The following is a 20,158-nucleotide window of genomic DNA, read 5'->3' as shown; positions in this document are numbered from 1 at the left end:
AGGCTTCCAGAAGAAAAGCAGGAGTTCAGTGTAAACCACATTGTTTATACAAACAGTTTAGGCACAGTGAACCAATCTTTCCAGTGGGGAATGGTGAGAACTCTGCTGAAATCCAAATTACCAAGTGTCTGGCAAGGGCCAGCCATGTAAGCAGGCCTTTCTAAGGAGAGCAGCCTCAGGCCTGCCATGTTAATTCTTCTGCACACTTTTCTTTTATAGCTTCTCGGCTTTATATCCCAATGAGGAAGATCTTCCCTACTCAGACTTATAAGGAATTATCTCAGCCAGGTATGGTGAGTCATGCCTTGCAATCCCAGCACTTTGGGAAGTTGAGGCAGGCAGATCACCTGAGGTCAGGGATTCAAGACCAACCTGGCCAACATGGCGAAACCCTGTCTCTACTAAAAATACAAAAATTAGCTGGGTGTGGTGGTGCATGCCTGTAATTCCAGCTACTTGCGAGGCTGAGGCACGAGAATCACTTGAACCTGGGAGGCAGAGTTTGTAGTGAGCCGAGATTGCTCCACTGCACTCCAGCTGGGGCGACAGAGTGAGTGAGACTCCATCTCCAAAAAAAATAACAAAATAAATAAAATAAATTATCTCATATTCCTCTAGTAATTTGGTTTCTTCCTTAAGATTTAAGTATTTCATCTATTTGGAATTTATTTGGAGTTAAAGTATAAGATATGAATCCAACTTTTTCTTCCCCTCCTGTTGCAATATCATTTGGTGACTAGTTTGCTGATTTGAAGTACTGTCCTTATCTCATACTAAATTCCTCTGTGTGTTTGATTTTATTTCTAAGAGGTTCTCGTCTTGCATTAATTATTCTATTCATGCACCAGGTGTGCTCTTTTAACTATTGAAGCTTTATAAGATGTTGCACTGTATGGTAGAACCAGCCTCCCCTTGTTCCTCTTCTTTTTCTTTTCCTTTCTACTGTTGCTTAAGCAATTACAGAATGCTACATTATGGCTGTGCTCAGGGATCTAGAGCTGATACCCACTTCCTGTTCCCAAGGAGTGCTGTTTTCCTGGGTAATGCAAACAAACAGATGCATATGATACAGTGAGTGGTGCACAGGATGTCACAGGAACACAAAGGAGGGCTTCCTAGAGGAGTCAGATTCTTAAAGATGAGTAGGAGCATTTGTCAGGCAGAAATTGACATGCCATACTGAAGGAACAGTCTGTGGGCATGCAAAGAGGCCGCACAGATGCAGGCTGAACCCACATGCAGTTTGGTGTCCGGGAGTACAGCGTGCATGTGGGGGTACCAACAGGAGATAGTACTGGGGGCAGAGGAGGCTGGGCCAAAGGTTGCAGAGCCTAACATTCCCCACTCAGAACGTCTGCTTTTTATCTGAAGGTGAAGGGATCCATTTAATGGTTTCAAGCAGTAATGTGGCATGATTAAATTTCCATTTCAAAAAGATTGCTGGGCTGCAGTGTGTGCAGAGGAGGTAGAGGGGACGGGAGTGGAGGAGAGAGGAAGACCATTTCTGGGGATTTTTGTTAGTCACCTCAGTCCTTGATGATGAGGGCTTGAAATAGGGCAGTGGACAGGGATTCCAGATGATGCTTTTGAGAAAGATTCAGATGGTAAAATCAGGATTTGGTGGTTGACTGAATGTAGTTATGAGGGAGGATGGGATGATAGAGAGGGAAGAATCCACCCTGGATAACCAGACTGATGGTGGGGCCAGTGGTTGAGATGGGGACTCTAGGAAGGGAGTGAGGAAGAGGTGGCAAGTTCCATTTTGGATATGTTGAGTTAAGAGTGTCTGTGAGACAGCCAGGCAGAGATACCTGGGAGACAGATGACTACATAGATCCAGAGCTCTGGCTTGGGGAGAGCTTTATTTGGTAGGCCTGGATCACATCCACATCATGTCATTAGCATTTGCATAGATGTGGCCAAAATTGCCAGGAGAGAGAACTATAGTGAGAAGAGGGACAATTTATGAACCCTCAGAAATCTCAACCTTAAATGATTACGATAGTGGACAAGTTGTAAAGAATATTCTTTTTTCCAGAATAGTTTCAAATGACATTTCAAATGTACATTTGTGGTCCTTTCCTGAATAAATAAATATGTACGTTTATATATGAAGACAATGATGACACAGGAATATCAAGCCATTTCCCCCAGAGGTACTGATTTAGTCAGTAGTAGAAATAGGATTAGGAGAATTGTTTATGCAAACAGAAGTATAAATGGTAATTTATGTGCTAGCTGCTTTTGACCTGTTTAACTTTTGTCAGGTTTTTGGAATAACTGCATCAAAACTGATATAAATGAACTTACTGTGTCAAGTCGTGTGAAATACACAGAAAGCATTATCTAGCATTAGGGCGTTAGAATTATAAGCTTTACCAAATATCAGTACGTCCTATGGTTCTTTAAAATTTTAGACTTTCCCTTCCAATTTTAATGAAAGCATTTTTTTCTTACATGAACAAGTCTTGTTTCTAAAGTTTAATCTAAGAGATGAAAATGAGGTAATTTTACATTACTGTATCCTTAAATGGTAGATGGAAGCTTTTTAAAAAGATGACTGTCTTTAATTTCAGGAATCAAATTCGGAAAAAAAAAAAAAAGCTAGCTTCAATTCCTGTTCAAACGTTACAAAATTTAATCCAGAAAGAAGCAGTTAGGCCAGATGTGGTGGCTCACGCCTGTAGTCCAAGCACTTTGAAAGGCCAAGGGTCGTAGATTGCCTGAGCTCAGGAGTTCAAGGCCAGCCTGGGCAATGTGGTGAAACCCTGTCTGTACTAAAATACAAAGTCACCCCCTAGAGATTCTGGTTCAGTAGGGGTGAGGCAGGGCACAGGGCATGGTGATGCGTGCCTGTAGTCCCAGCTACTCTGGAGGCTGAGGCACGAGAATTGCTTGAACCCAGGAGGCGGAGGTTGCAGTGAGCCAAGATGGCACCACTGCATTTCAGCCTGGGCGATAGAGCCAGGACTCTGTCTCCAAAAACAAAAACAAACAAACAAACAAACAAAACAGAAGCAGTTAGTAAGTGGTTCCCTGAAGTTTTAAGTTTAGGTATTTGGAGAACATAGGTCATTAAGAGTCATCTTCCTGAAAAATCATGTTCATCAATTGTGCCATTGCGTGCTGTTAACATCATTTGAAAACACTTTTAAATGTTCATAGTTTATCAATTTATTCCCCTGATTATGAGCTGGAGAGAGCCTATAACAGTGACAGACAGCTGTCCATCCTCAAAGGAAACTCAAGAGTTGCTTAATATTTATAGATTCTGCTAAATCAACAAAAAATCCAATCTAGATGTTTTAAGGAAATCAGTGCATCTTTATATAGGTGCCATTTAAAAATAATGGCTAATTAAGTGAAAGCTAAAATCTATTGTCATTTCAGAGTCTTTACCCCTAGAAGTTACAGTGATAAATGTAGCTAAATTAAAATGACAAGTTATATTCCCTATGTCAGAGCTGTTTTTTATCCCTGGTGTGAAATCAGAGAGTTTCATCTCAAGTTTGTCCTTTAACATTTTTCAAATGTTACATTGTGCTATTTTTAATCCGGAAACAATGCACATGATTGCTTAAAAAAAAAAAGTCTCCATGTACAGTATCTCCTGACTAGTAGGGATCTAGTGAATTGTGAATTGATGAAATGCCCAAATACTAATATAGAGCAAAATTAAGGAAGATGTGACTTGCTCACTTGAGGAAGGTGAGGGTGGCCATTTGAGAGTATTTTCTGTCAGTTTCCTGATTTTGATATTGTGCTAAAAGTTATACAAGATGTTAACACCTGGAGAGGCTGGCTGAAGATTTACTTCTTGTGAATCTATAATTATTTCAAAATAATCTAAAACAAACTAAAGAGCTCCCTAACAGCTTGACCACACAGAATCCTTAGGCTACATTCCTGAGAGTTCTGGTACATCCCACATGGCCCTTCTAGGACCAAGGAGGTAGAAAGTCACCCCCTAGAGATTCTGGTTCAGTAGGGGTGAGGCAGGGCACAGGGCATGGTTTAGTATCTGGAAAAAGCAGCCCACTTCACCCCTGATTCTGAGGCAGAGCCCTAGATAAGGACTGCGCCCTAGAAAAAAGCCATGTAGGACTTGCTGAAGCATCAACTGAAAGGTGATGCTCAGCAAAACGTCTTCTCTGCCTAAGACTTTGCTCAACTGGGACCGAATCATTCTTGAATTTTCCATAGGCGATGAAATCAGTACTTGGACATGTTCATTGAGTAAGCTTTATCATTACCCATTTAGCAAACAAGATGCCCTGCTTGATAGTTATAATGGAAAATACTCCAGAGCCAGCTCTCTCCATGTGATTTAGAGTTCCCAAATTAAGGGTCAAAATTTGACCCAAGGTTATATTTAAGAATAATAGTTGAAAGTGTCAACACATTAATAAAGTGTTAAAGAATACATTGTCTGGAAGAGAAAGTAAATGACAGCTAAAAACCTCAAGACATATAACCTATTCACTTTAGGCTTTAACAATTTTGAAATAGGAGTTTTAATTAGGTTTGTAACAAGTTGCCACTTGTAAGGAATTTTATACTTTTTGATAATGAGGTACAGATGAATGTGTTCTGTTATTTATTTTTGTTTTTGTAATAATCCAACTTTATGTTACTCTGAGAGCCTATATTCTCTTAATCCTTAAGAAAAAAAGAAAATATGTCTGAAAAGTAAGTCCTCATACTTTCTTTTTTTTTTTTTTTTTTTTTTTGAGACGGAGTCTCACTGTGTCTCCCAGGCTGGAGTGCAGTGGCGCGATCTCGGCTCACTGCAAGCTCCGCCCCCCGGGTTCACGCCATTCTCCCGCCTCAGCCTCCCAAGTAGCTGGGACTACAGGCGCCCGCTACCGCGCCCGGCTAGTTTTTTGTATTTTTAGTAGAGACGGGGTTTCACCATGTTAGCCAGGATAGTCTCGATCTCCTGACCTTGTGATCCACCCGCCTCGGCCTCCCAAAGTGCTGGGATTACAGGCTTGAGCCACCGCGCCCGGCCAGTCCTCATACTTTCAAGTTTAGAAAATGGTGGCATTGGCTCTTTCAGACTGCTCACTTCAGCTGAACCAAGTAGCTTATGGAAAACTTAGTTTTTAAAGAAAAACACCACATAAACACCACCTAGTAATGCTTTTTGAAAAATGTTTTTTTGTGTTTGTAAGCTAATTTATTGGAATGGTGAAAATATTGATTTAAGCACCCAGTCTCTTCTACCCTAAGCTCCAATGCAATATTAGATACGTTGCTATGTACTTCATGAGGAGAAATATTTGGCTGTTGTGCGATTCATAATTCGTCCTGAAATATTTGGGGTCCAAGCCTGGCTCTTAGCATCAAGAGTAAACTGGGAGTTGTTTTTGTCACCAATTCTAATAGGCATGTTTCGGATTAAAGGATACCAGTTAGTTGACTCATTCTGGATATTAGTCAGAATGTGAAGTGTCATTGTAGAAGTGATCTCATGAGAGAGGCCACCTGATGTGTGGTTACCATGGGGACATTGTCTCAGTCTCATACTAATGACCAAAAAAATTTGATGTTGCCTCTGTTCAGGTTCTCTTATAAAACATATTAAGGAAGTTATGTAGATAATTTTTGTTTAGGCCATATAACTTTGATCTTCTGATAACAATTTCGTAAACTTAGAAATTTTCATGTAAGATATAGGAATATTGGAAGCAAAAATAAGAAGGTGCTTTAACATTAGTGATTAAAAAATAGTAACTTAGGTTGAAAATACTGCTTGAAAGTTAATACTGATAGCATTACTACACATGATGATTTTTTTCTGGAAGGAAAGCTTTATCTGGGCCTTCAATTTAGGAATTTTTCTCTTTGGTTTTTAAAAGCTGCCATATTCACTTGAGCTTCATGGGAAAGATGCAAATAACTAAAAACAAACAAATGAACAAAAATCATGTTGAGGTCAGGAACTTATTTCAAGAAAGCAAGTTCTAGGTTTTCTTCTAAAGTGATAGTAGAGCCTTAGGTCTCAAACCATCTACAACCATGTTAACAGCACATCATTCAAATCATTCAACAATCCTGAATGTTTACCTGTGCCAAGTACTGACCAGTGCAGTATCAGATGTTCACAGTAATGATATATTGCCAAGAGAATGCTTAGGCATGTCCCATATATTCTGTTTATGGATAAAGGAGTGCACCAAACATTTTAGTGCTATTTTCACCCCAAATCCCTCTGTCTTTAAGTTAAACTTAACAGAAATCACTTATTTTCCCCAGTGGTACGGAATAAGTAAGCATTGCTGTGGATTCAGTGTCAGGTTAAAGCCTCAGTGCATTGCTTAGCTAGGTCAGCGTCATTATCAGTGCGTGCTTATCATGCCAGCCATCCAGAATAAACAGCACTCAGGCCTAGCGCTGCCAGAGTTGAGACCTGCAGAGCGTGCTGCGTGCTTGGGAAAGTTTGAGAAGACATTCTGGAGAGCATGTTCTTGGGCAGTTTTCACCTTAAACTTCTTGCCATTCACATGCAGAAAACTGTTGCTGCTGAAAGATGCTTTTCCAGAAATACACTGTGTTGTAGGGGAGGGAACACTGGTGTTCAAAGTGATTAGTCTGATGACAGAGGAAAATGGATGGGGAGGGAGCTACATAGAGGAAAAGTGCCCAGACGCAGCGCCTCCAGAGAAGGTGGTTGTACAGGGGCTGTGTGGGCCTTCATGTCTTCATTCGGTCAGCAAGCCTGTGTTCTGCCTCCCTCTGACCAGGTGCCATTGTAGTTACTGGGGATAAAGGATGGGAATGAAGCAAGTGTGTACTTTCATGGAGCCCATGTTCTAGGGGAGGGGATAGTATATATGTACAGTGAACAAGTACATATGTAATATGGCAAATGATCATAAGCGATAGGGAAAATCAGATGGGAATAGGGAATGCTGTTTGAGGGTAACATGTTTTTCTGTAGGGTGTCAGAGAAGGTCTTACTGATTAAGATTATTGGATCAGAGATGTGAGAGAAGTAAGACAAGAAGCCATGAGGTAAAAGAATTCCAGGCAGATGGAATAGTAGCCGCAAAGGCCCTGAGAATGGCATGTGCTTGGTGCCTTTAGGGAGTGGCACAGGAGGCAGGTGTGACTCCCATGGAGCAAGTGAGTCTGAGAGCAGAGATGTGGTGGGGGAGATGGCCAGATGGCAGACAGCTGCATAAGCCATTGGAAGGACTTCCACCTTTACTCCTCACAAAGTAGAAAGCTACAGGAGGATTTGGGGCAAGGAAAGGACTTGATCTGACCTATGACACTGTCACCCTGATTTGAGAAGTACAAAGATGAAAGCAGGGGAGCAGTTAGGTTTTTGTAATCAACCAAGTAAGAGATCATGGAGGCATGGACCAGGGTGGTAGCCATGTGGTGACAAAGATGAATCCAAGGTTTTCAGCTCAATCAGCTGGAAGGACGGGGCTGTCATATACTGAAATGGGGAGACTGTGGGAAGAGCAGGACTGGGTAGGGGAAGCCAAGGGTGTTTGGCTTTGGATGTGTTGAGAGTTCTCCAGATGCCTCTTAGGCAGTCTGGTGGGGTGGTAGAGTGGACACTTGGATAGCCAAGTCTGGAATTCAGAGGGGATGCTGGAGAATGATAGGTCCTTACTAGTCACTAGAATATGGATGGTATTTGGGGCTATCAAATGTATCAACAGCACTTTGAGGGTGAGTATAGATAGAGAAGAAGTGAGAGGTCTGAGTCCTGCCATTTCACAGAAACCAGGGCATTGATTCAGAATTCACAGAGAACAGTTAACTCAGAGTTTTCTTAATATCCTGTCTTTTTAAAAAATAAACACGTCATTGTTCCCTTTTGAGACAGTTGCACCGTTTTAACAATAATTCATGAATTTTATTTTTCTTCCTTTCCTTCTTTCTTTTTAGTGGCTTGTACCTGATCAATTGCTAATACTGTTTAAAATTGATAGGCACTTTTTGGTCTGGTAATCTGATTTTTTTGTGGAACATCATTAAAAGAACAATTGAGAGATTTATAGCCATAGAAAATTGAGGCTTCTTTCTATTACTCAAGATAGAAGTTAGCGTAAGTCCGATCTGAGTTTTCCACCGTTTTTGTTATTGTTGTTGTTGTTGTTGTTTTGTTATAAGTCTTGGTTTGGGTTGTAATTTCATGGTCAGCAAATCTGGCGAAATTTATTTTGCGAGAAATCAAAGGATGTACTATAATAGTAGACTATTCTTTCACACTGAACTTTATTTATTTTTTGCCTTTTCTAGCCATTATTTGCATTTTTAAATGAAGAAAAGTTTAACGTGGATGGATGGACAGTTTACAATCCAGTGGAAGAATACAGGAGGCAGGTAAGTTGTTAGATGCTATTGTCTGTTATGTGATGAACCTGAAACATGCATTATGACAGTATGTCATCAGCCATGCTTTCTGAAGATCAGCAACATCCTTGCTAAATATCTTTTCCATGGTGGTGATATTATCCACATTTTGTACAATATATCTCATTCTATCTGTTACTGTATAACTTATAAGCTCATTCCATTGCCATATGCAAGCTGCATGGAAGGCTGGATCACTAAATTCTATTTCCTTCCCTATATGAAGAGCATCAATTTTGTGTTGTTTATGAAATGAATTAAATACTTAGGATTTAGAAAAGCCAAACATTTTAGAAGTTACACTTTAGGACTTGATGTTGCTATGTATATGCATGTTTGGGAGCTTAACTATTACTTGCAGCTAGATTTAAATTATATTCATTTCAGTTTGCAGATTCAAATGAATTAGAACTGGTTCCCTGTAGTGATGTCTTTTTCAAGAAAGCTTTGATAAGTGTACATTATAATTGCCTTTACTGCTCTCTTACATGAATGTCACCTACATGCATGTTTATTTGCTATAATAAAGGCAAGAGGCTTGGTCTCATGTTGCTGTTCAGGAACAAAAGTCTCTTGCAGTATTTTTGTGAAGGGAATTCTGTGCATAATATGTAACAAGAGCCACAGTTTGACCTCTGGTATAACCAAATTTATAGACAGCTAGGAGTTGTACAATGGGATTATTCACAATTCTGGTTCTACAAAGCTCTTAAGATAATTGAAAAGTTTTGTTGGATGAGATTTGAGAATCAGATCAAGCCCATTTGCTTTATATGAAAAGTTAGTGAATATAAAGTAAAATCATAGAACCCTAGACTTGAGAAGAACCATCTAGTCACCACCTTCACCATGAAAAACCTGGATTGATTTCCTGTTTTAGTCTTAATCAACGGTTTGCATATTCATGAACAGATTTGACACTCTGGAATTTGGGTGCAGGAGTTTAGCTCTAGAACACATGTGAGATAGTATATCCTGTTGCTTCCATAAGTCACGTTTAGACTGTTGAGTTTTCTAAGGCTTTGCGCTCCTCCCATTTTAATGGCTTCTGTTCTGGACTAGCTATTGAGGCAGAAGAAGGACCATGAAAACATTTTGCATGTTTTGGAGGCCTCTGTAAATGATGTATTAAAATATTTTTACCTAATTTTTGAAGTGTTATTGATAACATTAAGACTTTTTTTTTTTTTTTTAGTTCAAAGCTTCTAGCTTGAAATAAAACAGTTCCTGTTTTTAAGATTGCATGCATATATGAACTGTTGAAGGTATTTTGTTCTACACTGCCATTATATTCAATCTTTTTTTCTTATAACTTTCTGATGGGACTTATAACTGTCTAATTGGACTCAGCATCAGACTCAACATCTGTTTGGTCCGTGGTCTCTAGGGCCAGACCTAAAGAAAAGGTACAATGTCTGTCCCCAAAGCAAACACCCACATAGCTCACTTTCATGTGTGTATCTGTGCATTTGTGAGAATGGGGAGAGAATATTCCACCACCTCTGAATCTTTTCCATACTAAATACAATTTTGTGGGGAGATGATCGGGTGGGAGGTGTCTTCTGTGTCTCCCTGTCACATTAACAGTCTGCTTAAAATGCAAATGACTGTATTTCTAACACAACCTATAGGGCGATCTTCGATTCCGATCAACTTGATTGAAAAAAACTCATCGGAGGTGGCGAAATGAGCCTCCCCAGAGGGGTTTTCCTTTACTTCCCCTCTGTGATTTTCTTCATGAGCTCAGCCTCTTTCCACTTTGGAGCAGACTGAAGCATTCACTCTATTTTGAGCAGGGAGAGGAAGTTGCCTGATCTCTTTTCTACCCTCAGTTAGACCCAGATTAAGATGAAGCAGGGTAATTTTTTAGGGGATGGGAGGGGTGCATGGGCGGGGGATGAACTTGGGTTTATCTGTGTGGTACAGGTAGTAAAGAATATGTGGACACAAAATAAAGGAAGATGAGTTCCTTTGAATTCAAGAGAATCTGTATTTACAAAGTATAGTTTAGAACTGTAAAAACCACCAATGTTTTGTCTTGTGTTCTTACGTTGTCTGGATTATTGATTTGGCACCCTTATTATAAATAGGTAGACCGTCATCACCCTGTGGTCAAAGAGGCATGTGCACATATTGCTAGAAGGAAGAAAAGAGGCCCAAGGCCAAATCCAGAGATGAAGTCAAGCAATACTGACTTGAATTGCCTTTTTTTCCTCACAGGGCTTGCCCAATCACCATTGGAGAATCACTTTTATTAATAAGTGCTATGAGCTCTGTGACACTTACCCTGCTCTTTTGGTGGTTCCGTATCGTGCCTCAGATGATGACCTCCGGAGAGTTGCAACTTTCAGGTCCCGAAATCGAATTCCAGTGAGTACTGCAATTAATGTTTCTCTCGAAGAGCACCTTTTAGTCCATAAGAATGGTAGTCGTATAACTTAGAGAACGGTCCTTTTGGAATTCTGTCCCCAAAAATACTTACCAAGTGCTTTCTGAGTGCAAAGCACCATACCAGATTGGAGAAGAAGTGTGCCGTCACCTGCCTTCTAGGAGCTTGCAACTAAGGATCGAGAATGAATGCAAGTAAAGAGCTCTCTACGAGAGAGGGGCTGCACGTAATGGGAACCAAGTGCTGTGTGGAAGGAAGCAAGGAAGGACAGGCTCCTTATGACTTTCGTCTTTGTGGCACAATACGTGATACTATATGATAGGCTCTTGATAAATGTCAGATAAATCATGCTGGAAAGAACACACTGTCTTGTTATAGAGTGTGTCAGCACAGACTTTGACATATACTCACCATGAGCTCACCCCCATCACCTTTGCAGGCTGCCCCAATACCATTGTCTAACTGGAGTCAAGTATAGATTATTCCAGACAGTATCCATATGGTATCATTGCACCTAGTTCACAAAGCTCTCTTTTGGTCCTTAAATATTAATGGGCATGTCATACTGTCCAACATTGACAAAAATTGACTAAAAATTTAGATATTCTCCCCTGCTAATTTTCAGGGTCTGTCATAAGTACATTGGGTTTTTTTTTTCCTACTAAGTAAATGTTTAAAAACAAAGGTTGAAGAAATTAAGACTTAATGTCACCTTGCCTTCTTCAAGTCTAGACATTTTTTTCCTTAAAAGGATATTTGTGCAATACTTTGTATTCTGTCAGCCTAATATGAATTGTAATTTTTTTTAAATTCACTTGTTAACACACTTCTAGCCATAAAACCGCAGAAGTGATGCTGTGTTCTCAGTGCACCACCTTAGGAGACATGCTGTTGATTTGTCCCATTATTAGTGATGTTAACTGTGATTATTCTTCTAAGGCAGTGTCTGTCATGTTTTTCCACTATAGCACTATTATTAAAATTAATAAATGCCTTATTAATGATTTTTTAAAAATTTACTTCTCTAGTTACTAGTGTCCATATCTTCACGATATAAATTGTACTTGAAAGTATGTTCTTTAGCTCATGTTGTTAGAACATGGTGCTAATGAAGCTAGGGTTACAAGTTCAGTCTTCCTGTGCTCTGTTTGGACATGCTCTTCTGTACCATAGCCACAGACTACACCCCTACCCTGGCTGGCTGTCTTGCTAATAATACATGCCTTGCTCACAAGGACAACTGGGCTAGGGTCGCCTGGCTCAGTTTTGTTCATGTATTCATTCAGTTCATATTTATTGAGCACCTACTGTGTCATTTGTGTATGTAGGTGTATTCCATGGGATTTGAAACAGAGAAAATTAAACAACTGTGCCCTTTCCACCATGCTTGGTTACCATCTTGATCCAGTAGTCCCCGTTATTCTGAATGAATGAGTGTCCACTGTAGAGCAGACAGAATTTCCTAACTTTTTATTTAGTCATGTTATTGATCCTTCTTACTTTATTGTGGCCACCAATTTATATTTATTTTTCCTAAAATAGCTTTTATAGGAAAGACTAAGTTCCCCATCACCTCTACATATTTAGAGATCTACTATTAGGTACTATTAAGCATGGTAGTATGTTCTTTTCAGTATACTTTTTAACCACCCGGCTGTGGGGTAAGTCTCAGAGCTTTGCTTACACCCAGAAAACATATGTGCCTTTAATGTGAAATCATTAATATCTGATAGTCGGTTCTTTTTATAAAAGCTCATGTAAAAATACAAAAGGAAGTGATGGGAAAGAGATCTTATTTCGTGTATAAATAAGATACAAACTATAATAAAATATCGCTGGGTAGAGAAATAATCAACGTGCATTAAATGTTTCCATTAATGTATTCTCTTATTCTCAAACAGATTTGTCTTAATTTTCTGAGTCTTTAGTGTACAAGTAATGCACGTTCATTTTAAGCATTATAAAAAATACTGATAAGCAAAAAGGAGTCTGCCACCTAGTGAGAACCAGTGTTAACATTGTTGGTATATATCCTTTCAGACTTCCTTCTAAACATGTATATATGTTCCTTCTAAATATATATATATATATATTTGAAAAAAGTGAAATTATTCTATAATTTGTGTCTCAGTCTATAGAAATTATTCTATAATTTGTGTCTTTTTCTATCTAGCAGTATCTTGTAAACAGCTTCCCATGTTGCTAAATATGATCCGCTCATATGCCGGTGTGTAGGTGTACCAAGATTTATTTAATCAGTTTTCCATTGTGAGACATTCAGCTTCTGCTTAATCTTTTGCTATTATAAATAATGCTGTAATAAACATCTTTCAGTGGTTACATATTTGTGTACTTCCTTAATTATGGCTTCTAGATATTAATTTTAATAAGAATAATACAGTGCCATGTACTGTAAAGGCACTCATGGTAGTTGACGCTGTGAAATGAACATTATTTGTACCTATTTAGCTCTGTAATAAGCATCCTTTTCAAAAACCAGTAAGAATCCCCCCTCCTGCAAAGAAATTAAGAGGTGAAACAACTCAGAGGCGTAGCATTTCCTAACATGGCACCACAAAGAGAAGAGGGGTTGGGGGAGGGAAGCCATTGCCTACGGTCTGACTGAAATTTACAACTTGATGAGGGTCTTTCTCAAATAATAAATCTTTTAAATGTGTAGCAAATAACTCCTTTAAAGTGATCTCATGTCTCTTGTCTCTCTTGATACCAGGGCCATAGAGGGAAGGGAAGGCAGATCTCATATGTGCTGTGCATTATAGATTGGAAGGTGGAGGTTTAGGTCCTACTAGTACCTTCTCCAAGGCTCCCAGTTCTGAGCCTTTGGACTCTTAGGCAGGGGCTACGATGGTGTTTTTAATTGATCTCTGTTATGGTGCAAGGACCATATTTGTTCTGAGAATGAATAAATATTATCGTGTAATCTTTTTTCAATAACCTGTTGTCATTATAAACACTCATTTTTATAAACATCAATGTTTGTCATTTGCCATCGTGAGGTAGGTAACTTCAGAGACATCAGGGAATTTGGTGTTATGTTGAGTAAGCCCACGTGGTTATGCTTCTTTAGTTCTTTGTGTCTGCATTTTGTAGTTTTTGTTAACTGACTTTCCTGGCTGCTGGGCCTGCCTCTATAAGCTAACACGAGCCACTGTTTATTGCAGACTTTCTGGGCATTCTTCTTCAGGCCCCCCAGCAACCCTATGAGATTATATTATTCTCCCCATTTTATGGAAGAGGAAAGGAAAGCCAGAGAAGCTGCGAGTGAAATGCCTGAGGTTAGAGCCGTGGCAGAGATGGCACTAGACCCCAAAGTCCACATTGTCGCCCACTGTGCTGCAGTTCTCCAGCTCCCCATTTTTAACAGCTTTATTGAGATCTACTTCACATACCAAACAATTTCCCATCTCAAGTGTACAATTCTGTCATTTTTGGTATATTACATTATTAGCTACCTTTTATGTGTATTACTTTTCACATGCTATGAGCTTGGAAACCAGGGAGCAAATGTACTAGACTTGTGTATAAAATTAGAGAAGGCAGGTTCTGAATCAGGATTTGATGAGCTCTCCTAGGCAGTGGATGTCCACATTGCACTGTGGAGACAAGCAGACCTTCGCTCTTTGGGCTGTCCTGAGATTCGTTTTGCTCCCCTTGGGTTTTCTTCCTTCCTGTGTTAGATTCTAGAATTGAGACTGTCGGGAAAATGATCTGTAGGCATGAGTTGGTATTATGAGAAACATATTGTACCAGAGACGATTTCCTTTACCTCTCACTTTTTGCCAAAGCTGCTTCTATATGATAACAAATCCAGTGCAAGCTACATAATTAAAATAGGATCAAGCTTTCAATTTCCTTTAAGTGATATAACTATTTTTAGGTAAGCAATTAATTTCTATTGGATGTGGTGCTAATTAAGAAAAGACTGGTAGTTGTATTTGTTTCTGAGTTATATTATTAAATGCATGTCTCTGGGCACACGCACACAGTGAGATTGCAATTGAACAAGTATTCTATTTTAGCACTGTCAGATTCACTTCTTGATAACTATCAGTGCTTTATGGTTTGCAGTTTTAATTGTTTGCTTGGAGATTGGCTTTCTTGATAGCTTAAACTTTCTGACCTAACCATAGGTGCTGTCATGGATTCATCCAGAAAATAAGACAGTCATTGTGCGTTGCAGTCAGCCTCTTGTCGGTATGAGTGGGAAACGAAATAAAGATGATGAGAAATATCTCGATGTTATCAGGGAGACTAATAAACAGATTTCCAAACTCACCATCTATGATGCAAGACCCAGCGTAAATGCAGTGGCCAACAAGGTGAGTGGACTTAGTGATGTGCTGGACACTTAGCTTACATATGGAATGCAGTGTTTTCTGTGAATGTTTTTGCCATGGTATAGAAACACATGGGTTTAAATTAATAGTTAAGAAAACCAGTTCTCTTAGATATAAAGTAGTTGTAATCACAAAACTTAAACAAAATTGAATACATCAAAATCAAATGCAAATAAACTTTAGGTAAATAGGCATGTCTAGACTATGAAGTTGGGTTTTGGCCAGGACCTTGGCAGGAAAAAGTTAGATTCTCTTTAAAGCCCTTTCAGCTGTGGATGATCACTCATTGTGTACACTATTGAGGCATCTGTAAGGAGCTATGGGAAGCTGTAATTATTAAAATACTAAATTTGTATGCTACCCAAACACTCCCTCCCCCATACCCGTATATACTCACATATGTGCATTCTCATTTACATAAGATAATTCAAGAAATGAATAAATCCACGTATGTGAGTTTTCCAAGCACAAACATATACACAAAGTTGACCATTTTCAAAGAAGTCTGTCTCAATTGACTTTTTGCTGTAAGCAGAATATGCTGAATGCACTTAAAATTGATTAGGGTCATCATGAACATCAGTGACTGCACAGTGCTGCCTTCAGAAGCTGCTGCAAGGTGTATGGCTGTTTGCTCCTATGCTAAATGGCCCCAGATTGGTGTGCATTTTACGTTCTATTTCTCCTTTTTGTTGTTTTTCTTTTCCTTCTCCTCCCATCATTGCTGTCACTTTGAAATGCTCACAAGGGGCCTGCCCTAAATTGCTCACTCCTATTCCAGCTTTCAGATTTATTGTTTCTCATCTGCTGTAGGCTTAAATTTCATCATATTTAATACATTGCTTATCCTGAGGTTATTTGTCTAGCATCTTCAATTATTTAGAACATAAGAACCAGAAAGCAAAACAAGTTCTTGAGCAGCTCAGATAGGTGCAGCAGCTTCCCAATAGAATCTGTGATGTCTGTCTGCACTAGGATGTGTCGGACTGCATGCATGCACAGCTCAACTCTTCATTATTTGCGCACGGATCTTCTGTCCTACATGTTTAATCCTGGGCCACCTCCCCATCCCCATGCATGCTTTTGAACCAGCTGTTTGTTACTATGGTTGTTTTTTGGTCCAGAGATGATTTTGAAATTATATGTGAAGCAATCAGTAAGCTAAATTGACAAGTAAATTAGGAATCGTAAGTGAAACATTCAGGAAATGAAATCTAAATCTAAATGTCTTCTTGGATTGTCCTTAATTTTATATATCTCTGTTACTATTATCTTTCATATATAATTCAGAGTGAATACATATATATATAATGCAATATTTTCATGTACATATTTAGCCTGAAATAGATATGATATAGCATTACAATGAAGTATTTACAAAGAATATTTTAGAATATTAAAATGCATGAAATGGATACACTAATTAACTCTAAAGCTCATTCTAGAAATAGAATTCCTGAAGGCCTTTTTAACACTCAGGAAACAAGCCTCCATTTCTAGTCCTCTTAGGAGTCAAGGGAAGGAAAATATCAGGGAAAAAGCCTAAGCTTTACAGATCTCTGTCATTCTTTTAAAAAGCTCACTTGTGTCCCCCTCCCTCTGCTGTGTCTCTCTGCTAGTCGTCTATATCCATAGCAACAGGCCCGTAGACCTTTACATCATCGTTCTAGGTAATCTACATTGTTCTTTTTTGTTGAAGAAAGGAAAACCAGAAAGAATACTTCAAAAGTAACCAGAGATGTAGAATTTGAACTTTCAGGAACTCAGTGTGTGCTTGACTAATTGATTGTTGCCCTTTCTGATCTTCTGTTCTCCTTGGACCTAATTGTTCCTCCCTTACGGATATTTAGAAATTTACATCCCCAGATGCAACAAGCAACAGCACGTCATTTTAAATTAAACAAAATCCAAGGATCGGTGAGATCTAGCAGCAAGCCGCTTCTATTTTTGTGGCAGTACATCGTGATGAATTAATGTGGAACTGTGCTAATGTCTGTTTTTACCAGAAACATTAGCGATGAGTAATAAAGTATATTTTTCCTTTTATTTTTTCACTTATTTTCGGTTATTTATGAAGAGAACTCCAGTTTCAAGAATCTCTTTGAAAATCACAACTATTTAAAAACTGCATGTGTAGAGAAGCAGGAAGAGGAGAAAGTGGCCCACTTAAATAATGAATCGCTTATTTATTAGCTAATAACTTTTTTAAAACAACACTGTGAATGTTTACTGTCTACTTACTAGTGATACTATTTAGAGCAAACTCTAAAGAAATATTTCTGCCTAGGTGTATTTTCTTGCCTAGAGTCTTTGGAGACCAAGATTTCTGGCTTTTAACATAGGTCTCCAGGTTTGAAACCTAAATGGATGGTAGCCTTACTTCTGCAGGAAACCTTTCTCTGTGACTAACTCCAGGGAAAAAAAACAAACAAAAAACTAAACCTAAGTTTCTTTGGCCCTTCTACCCATGGCTACAAGCTTATATTCCTACCATTGTTATTAATAAAGAGAAAATAGGCATATTGTAGCTATGGCACATTTGTCTGGTGACTTCTCCTTTCCTCTACAGCCCCAGGCAGATGTTTCCCTGTTCTGTTCCTACAGGCACTCTGGAGTTAGTATAATGTTGCTTTCTTTGCAAGTCTCAGAACTGTTGAACTTTTTCTTAAAGGGCCAAAGGCCACGTGTTCTATGCCATTTCAAAACATTTAAGCAGAATGCAGCCAGATTCCTAAATGAAACCATAGCATCTCTTTGTCAGTGTGGAAAATGGGCACTCTTCACATGCTGTGAAGATGAACCAAAGCCTGCTCTGGCAAGTTAATACTTGTAGGTGCTGCAGTAGGCGATAGCCATCTTGTCTCCTCTTGAAATCTTTTATTCTTTCAGAGCTCACTATGTGCAGCGCTCTGTCGTTGGTGTTTGCATAGCAGAGAAACAGTCATCGTTTAGTAGAAAAAGTGTGAGCTTTGAAGCCAGACATAGATTTAAATGCCACTTACTACCTATGTAACTTAGGGGATAGTTAACTAGCATCTCTGGGTTTCTGTTTTCTCATTGGCAAAATGGGGATAGTAATACCTATCTTGCAGCACTGCTGAAGAGATAAAATTGTGTAAAGCAAGAGTCACAGTACCTGGGATGTCATAGGAGTTCATTAAATAGTGGCTGGCATTAGCTATTATAATAGAGTGTGGTTCCTTTAATAGTATGAGACCTAGGTAATATTATCCTCTATTTTACAGGAGAGGATGTTGAGGCTCAGAAATGTTAAGTGCCTTGTCCCAGATCACATGGCAAGGAGAAGCTGAAGCTGAGCTATCAGCCTGGGTCTGACTCCAAGGCCCGTTGTTTTCCTCTAATGCATCACGTCCTACGTGAGTGCTGTTACAGAGCCAGAGGTGCCTGCTGCTGCCTCAGTCTGGCTGCCTCCCCCATTCCCCCTGAAGAGTACTATTAGAGATACAAAACTAATGGAGAACGAGGACCTTTCACAACCTACTTTTGCCTTTCCAGATCCGGAAGAAGAGCTATTAATTATAGAGCATTTTGAGGATGATTTTTTTCCTTAGGAATACAGATTCCCCAGGAAATTGCCAGCCTTCTGTCTTTTTTTCAGCTTAAAGTATGACTAATGTTTTTGAGACTTATTGTTGGCTAGGAAGTCAAGTCACATCAATTATTCATTTAAATTGGAGGATTTGGGGTTATTTGGAGGACAAATAACTTTAGAAATATTTGTGTAAGTTTCTAATGAAATAGAAAACTCAACTGATTGTTTGTATTTCATGTTGTTTCTTAGGCAACAGGAGGAGGATATGAAAGTGATGATGCATATCATAACGCCGAACTTTTCTTCTTAGACATTCATAATATTCATGTTATGCGGGAATCTTTAAAAAAAGTGAAGGACATTGTTTATCCTAATGTAGAAGAATCTCATTGGTTGTCCAGTTTGGAGTCTACTCATTGGTTAGAACATATCAAGGCAAGTATATTTTGTTAAAATATTTGCATATATAAACAAGAATGTAATTGTTTGGTGGAATGGAGATATTTTTAAATTCCTTAAAAAAAATGGACATTGAGAGAGAAACTTTGTAGTATAGGACCACATTTGACAGTTTTATGTTGCTTTATAATTTGCTTACCTAAATTAAAGATTTCACATCATCACTCCGGAATATATTTGGAGTGTGCAAAGACATCTCTTTCCATCTTTCAGTATTAAGTCGTTCAGTCTTTCATGCAGGTTTATTTACGAATAGCCAATTAATTATCTAACCATTACTGGATATAATGTCTTTGGACCTAGATAGAGGTGGTCAGTATTTTTTTTTTCTTTTTTTTTTTTGAAACTAATCTCAAATGACTTATTTTAAATAATTGATTTTGTGTTTTATTATTTTCAATCCTGATAAAGGCATCAATAATCCTCCACTTTTAAAAAAGTACTTGAAGCGATCTGAGGGAACTAACACTTTTAGAAACCCTTTAGTTCTGTAAACAAACAAAAAGTCAGCTTTAATGTATAGGTGAATTATTAAGATACATTCTCTAGTCAAATTTTGTTTTCCAACTTACCCTTCATCTGCAAATGGTGGCATGCTTTTCTCAGCTAGCCAGGCTCACCCTCTTGGTATCATCCTACATTTCTTTAGCTCCTGCACCTAGCTAATCATAAAGTACCACAGGCCCTTCGTTGGAAACATTTCTGTCACTCTCATAGTCCCCTCACCCTCACACTGGCATTATTCACACTAGGCCATTACTACTCCTGTCTTTGCACTCTTAAAATGGTTCTGTTTTCTCTTCCTTCCCTCTCCTATCTATTCTATAAGCAGCTGACAGAGAACATTTTGCTAAAATATCCTGCTATTCCAAAACCTCTGGGGACTCCCAACAGCCTAACCTGACAGTCACGGCCCTGTTCCTCTGGCTTCTGCAGGTTTGTAGATTAACCTGCAACTACGGAAATCCTTACTCTTCCTATTTCCATCTCACTTAACACCTGTTTCTAGGCCTTTGTCTAGGT

At 38.8% G+C, this 20,158-nt stretch overlaps 1 protein-coding gene across 3 annotated transcripts in view; it reads left to right on the top strand.

Annotated features, from left to right (window-relative positions):
- Positions 1-20,158, top strand: part of MTM1 (myotubularin 1) — a 108,154-nt gene that overhangs the window by 67,130 nt on the left and 20,866 nt on the right. For all 3 annotated transcript variants that reach the window (XM_009198429.3, XM_009198431.2, XM_003918407.3), the window contains exons 7-10: positions 8,263-8,346; positions 10,597-10,746; positions 14,917-15,105; positions 18,926-19,111. In XM_009198429.3, coding sequence (XP_009196693.1) covers positions 8,263-8,346; positions 10,597-10,746; positions 14,917-15,105; positions 18,926-19,111 — 609 coding nt within the window. The remainder of the gene's footprint in view (positions 1-8,262; positions 8,347-10,596; positions 10,747-14,916; positions 15,106-18,925; positions 19,112-20,158) is intronic.

The sequence above is a fragment of the Papio anubis genome, chromosome X (assembly GCF_008728515.1).
Source record: "Papio anubis isolate 15944 chromosome X, Panubis1.0, whole genome shotgun sequence".
NCBI lineage: Eukaryota > Metazoa > Chordata > Mammalia > Primates > Cercopithecidae > Papio > Papio anubis.
The sequence above is the reverse complement of the archived record's forward strand: the minus strand, read 5'-3'. Positions and strand labels throughout refer to the sequence as shown.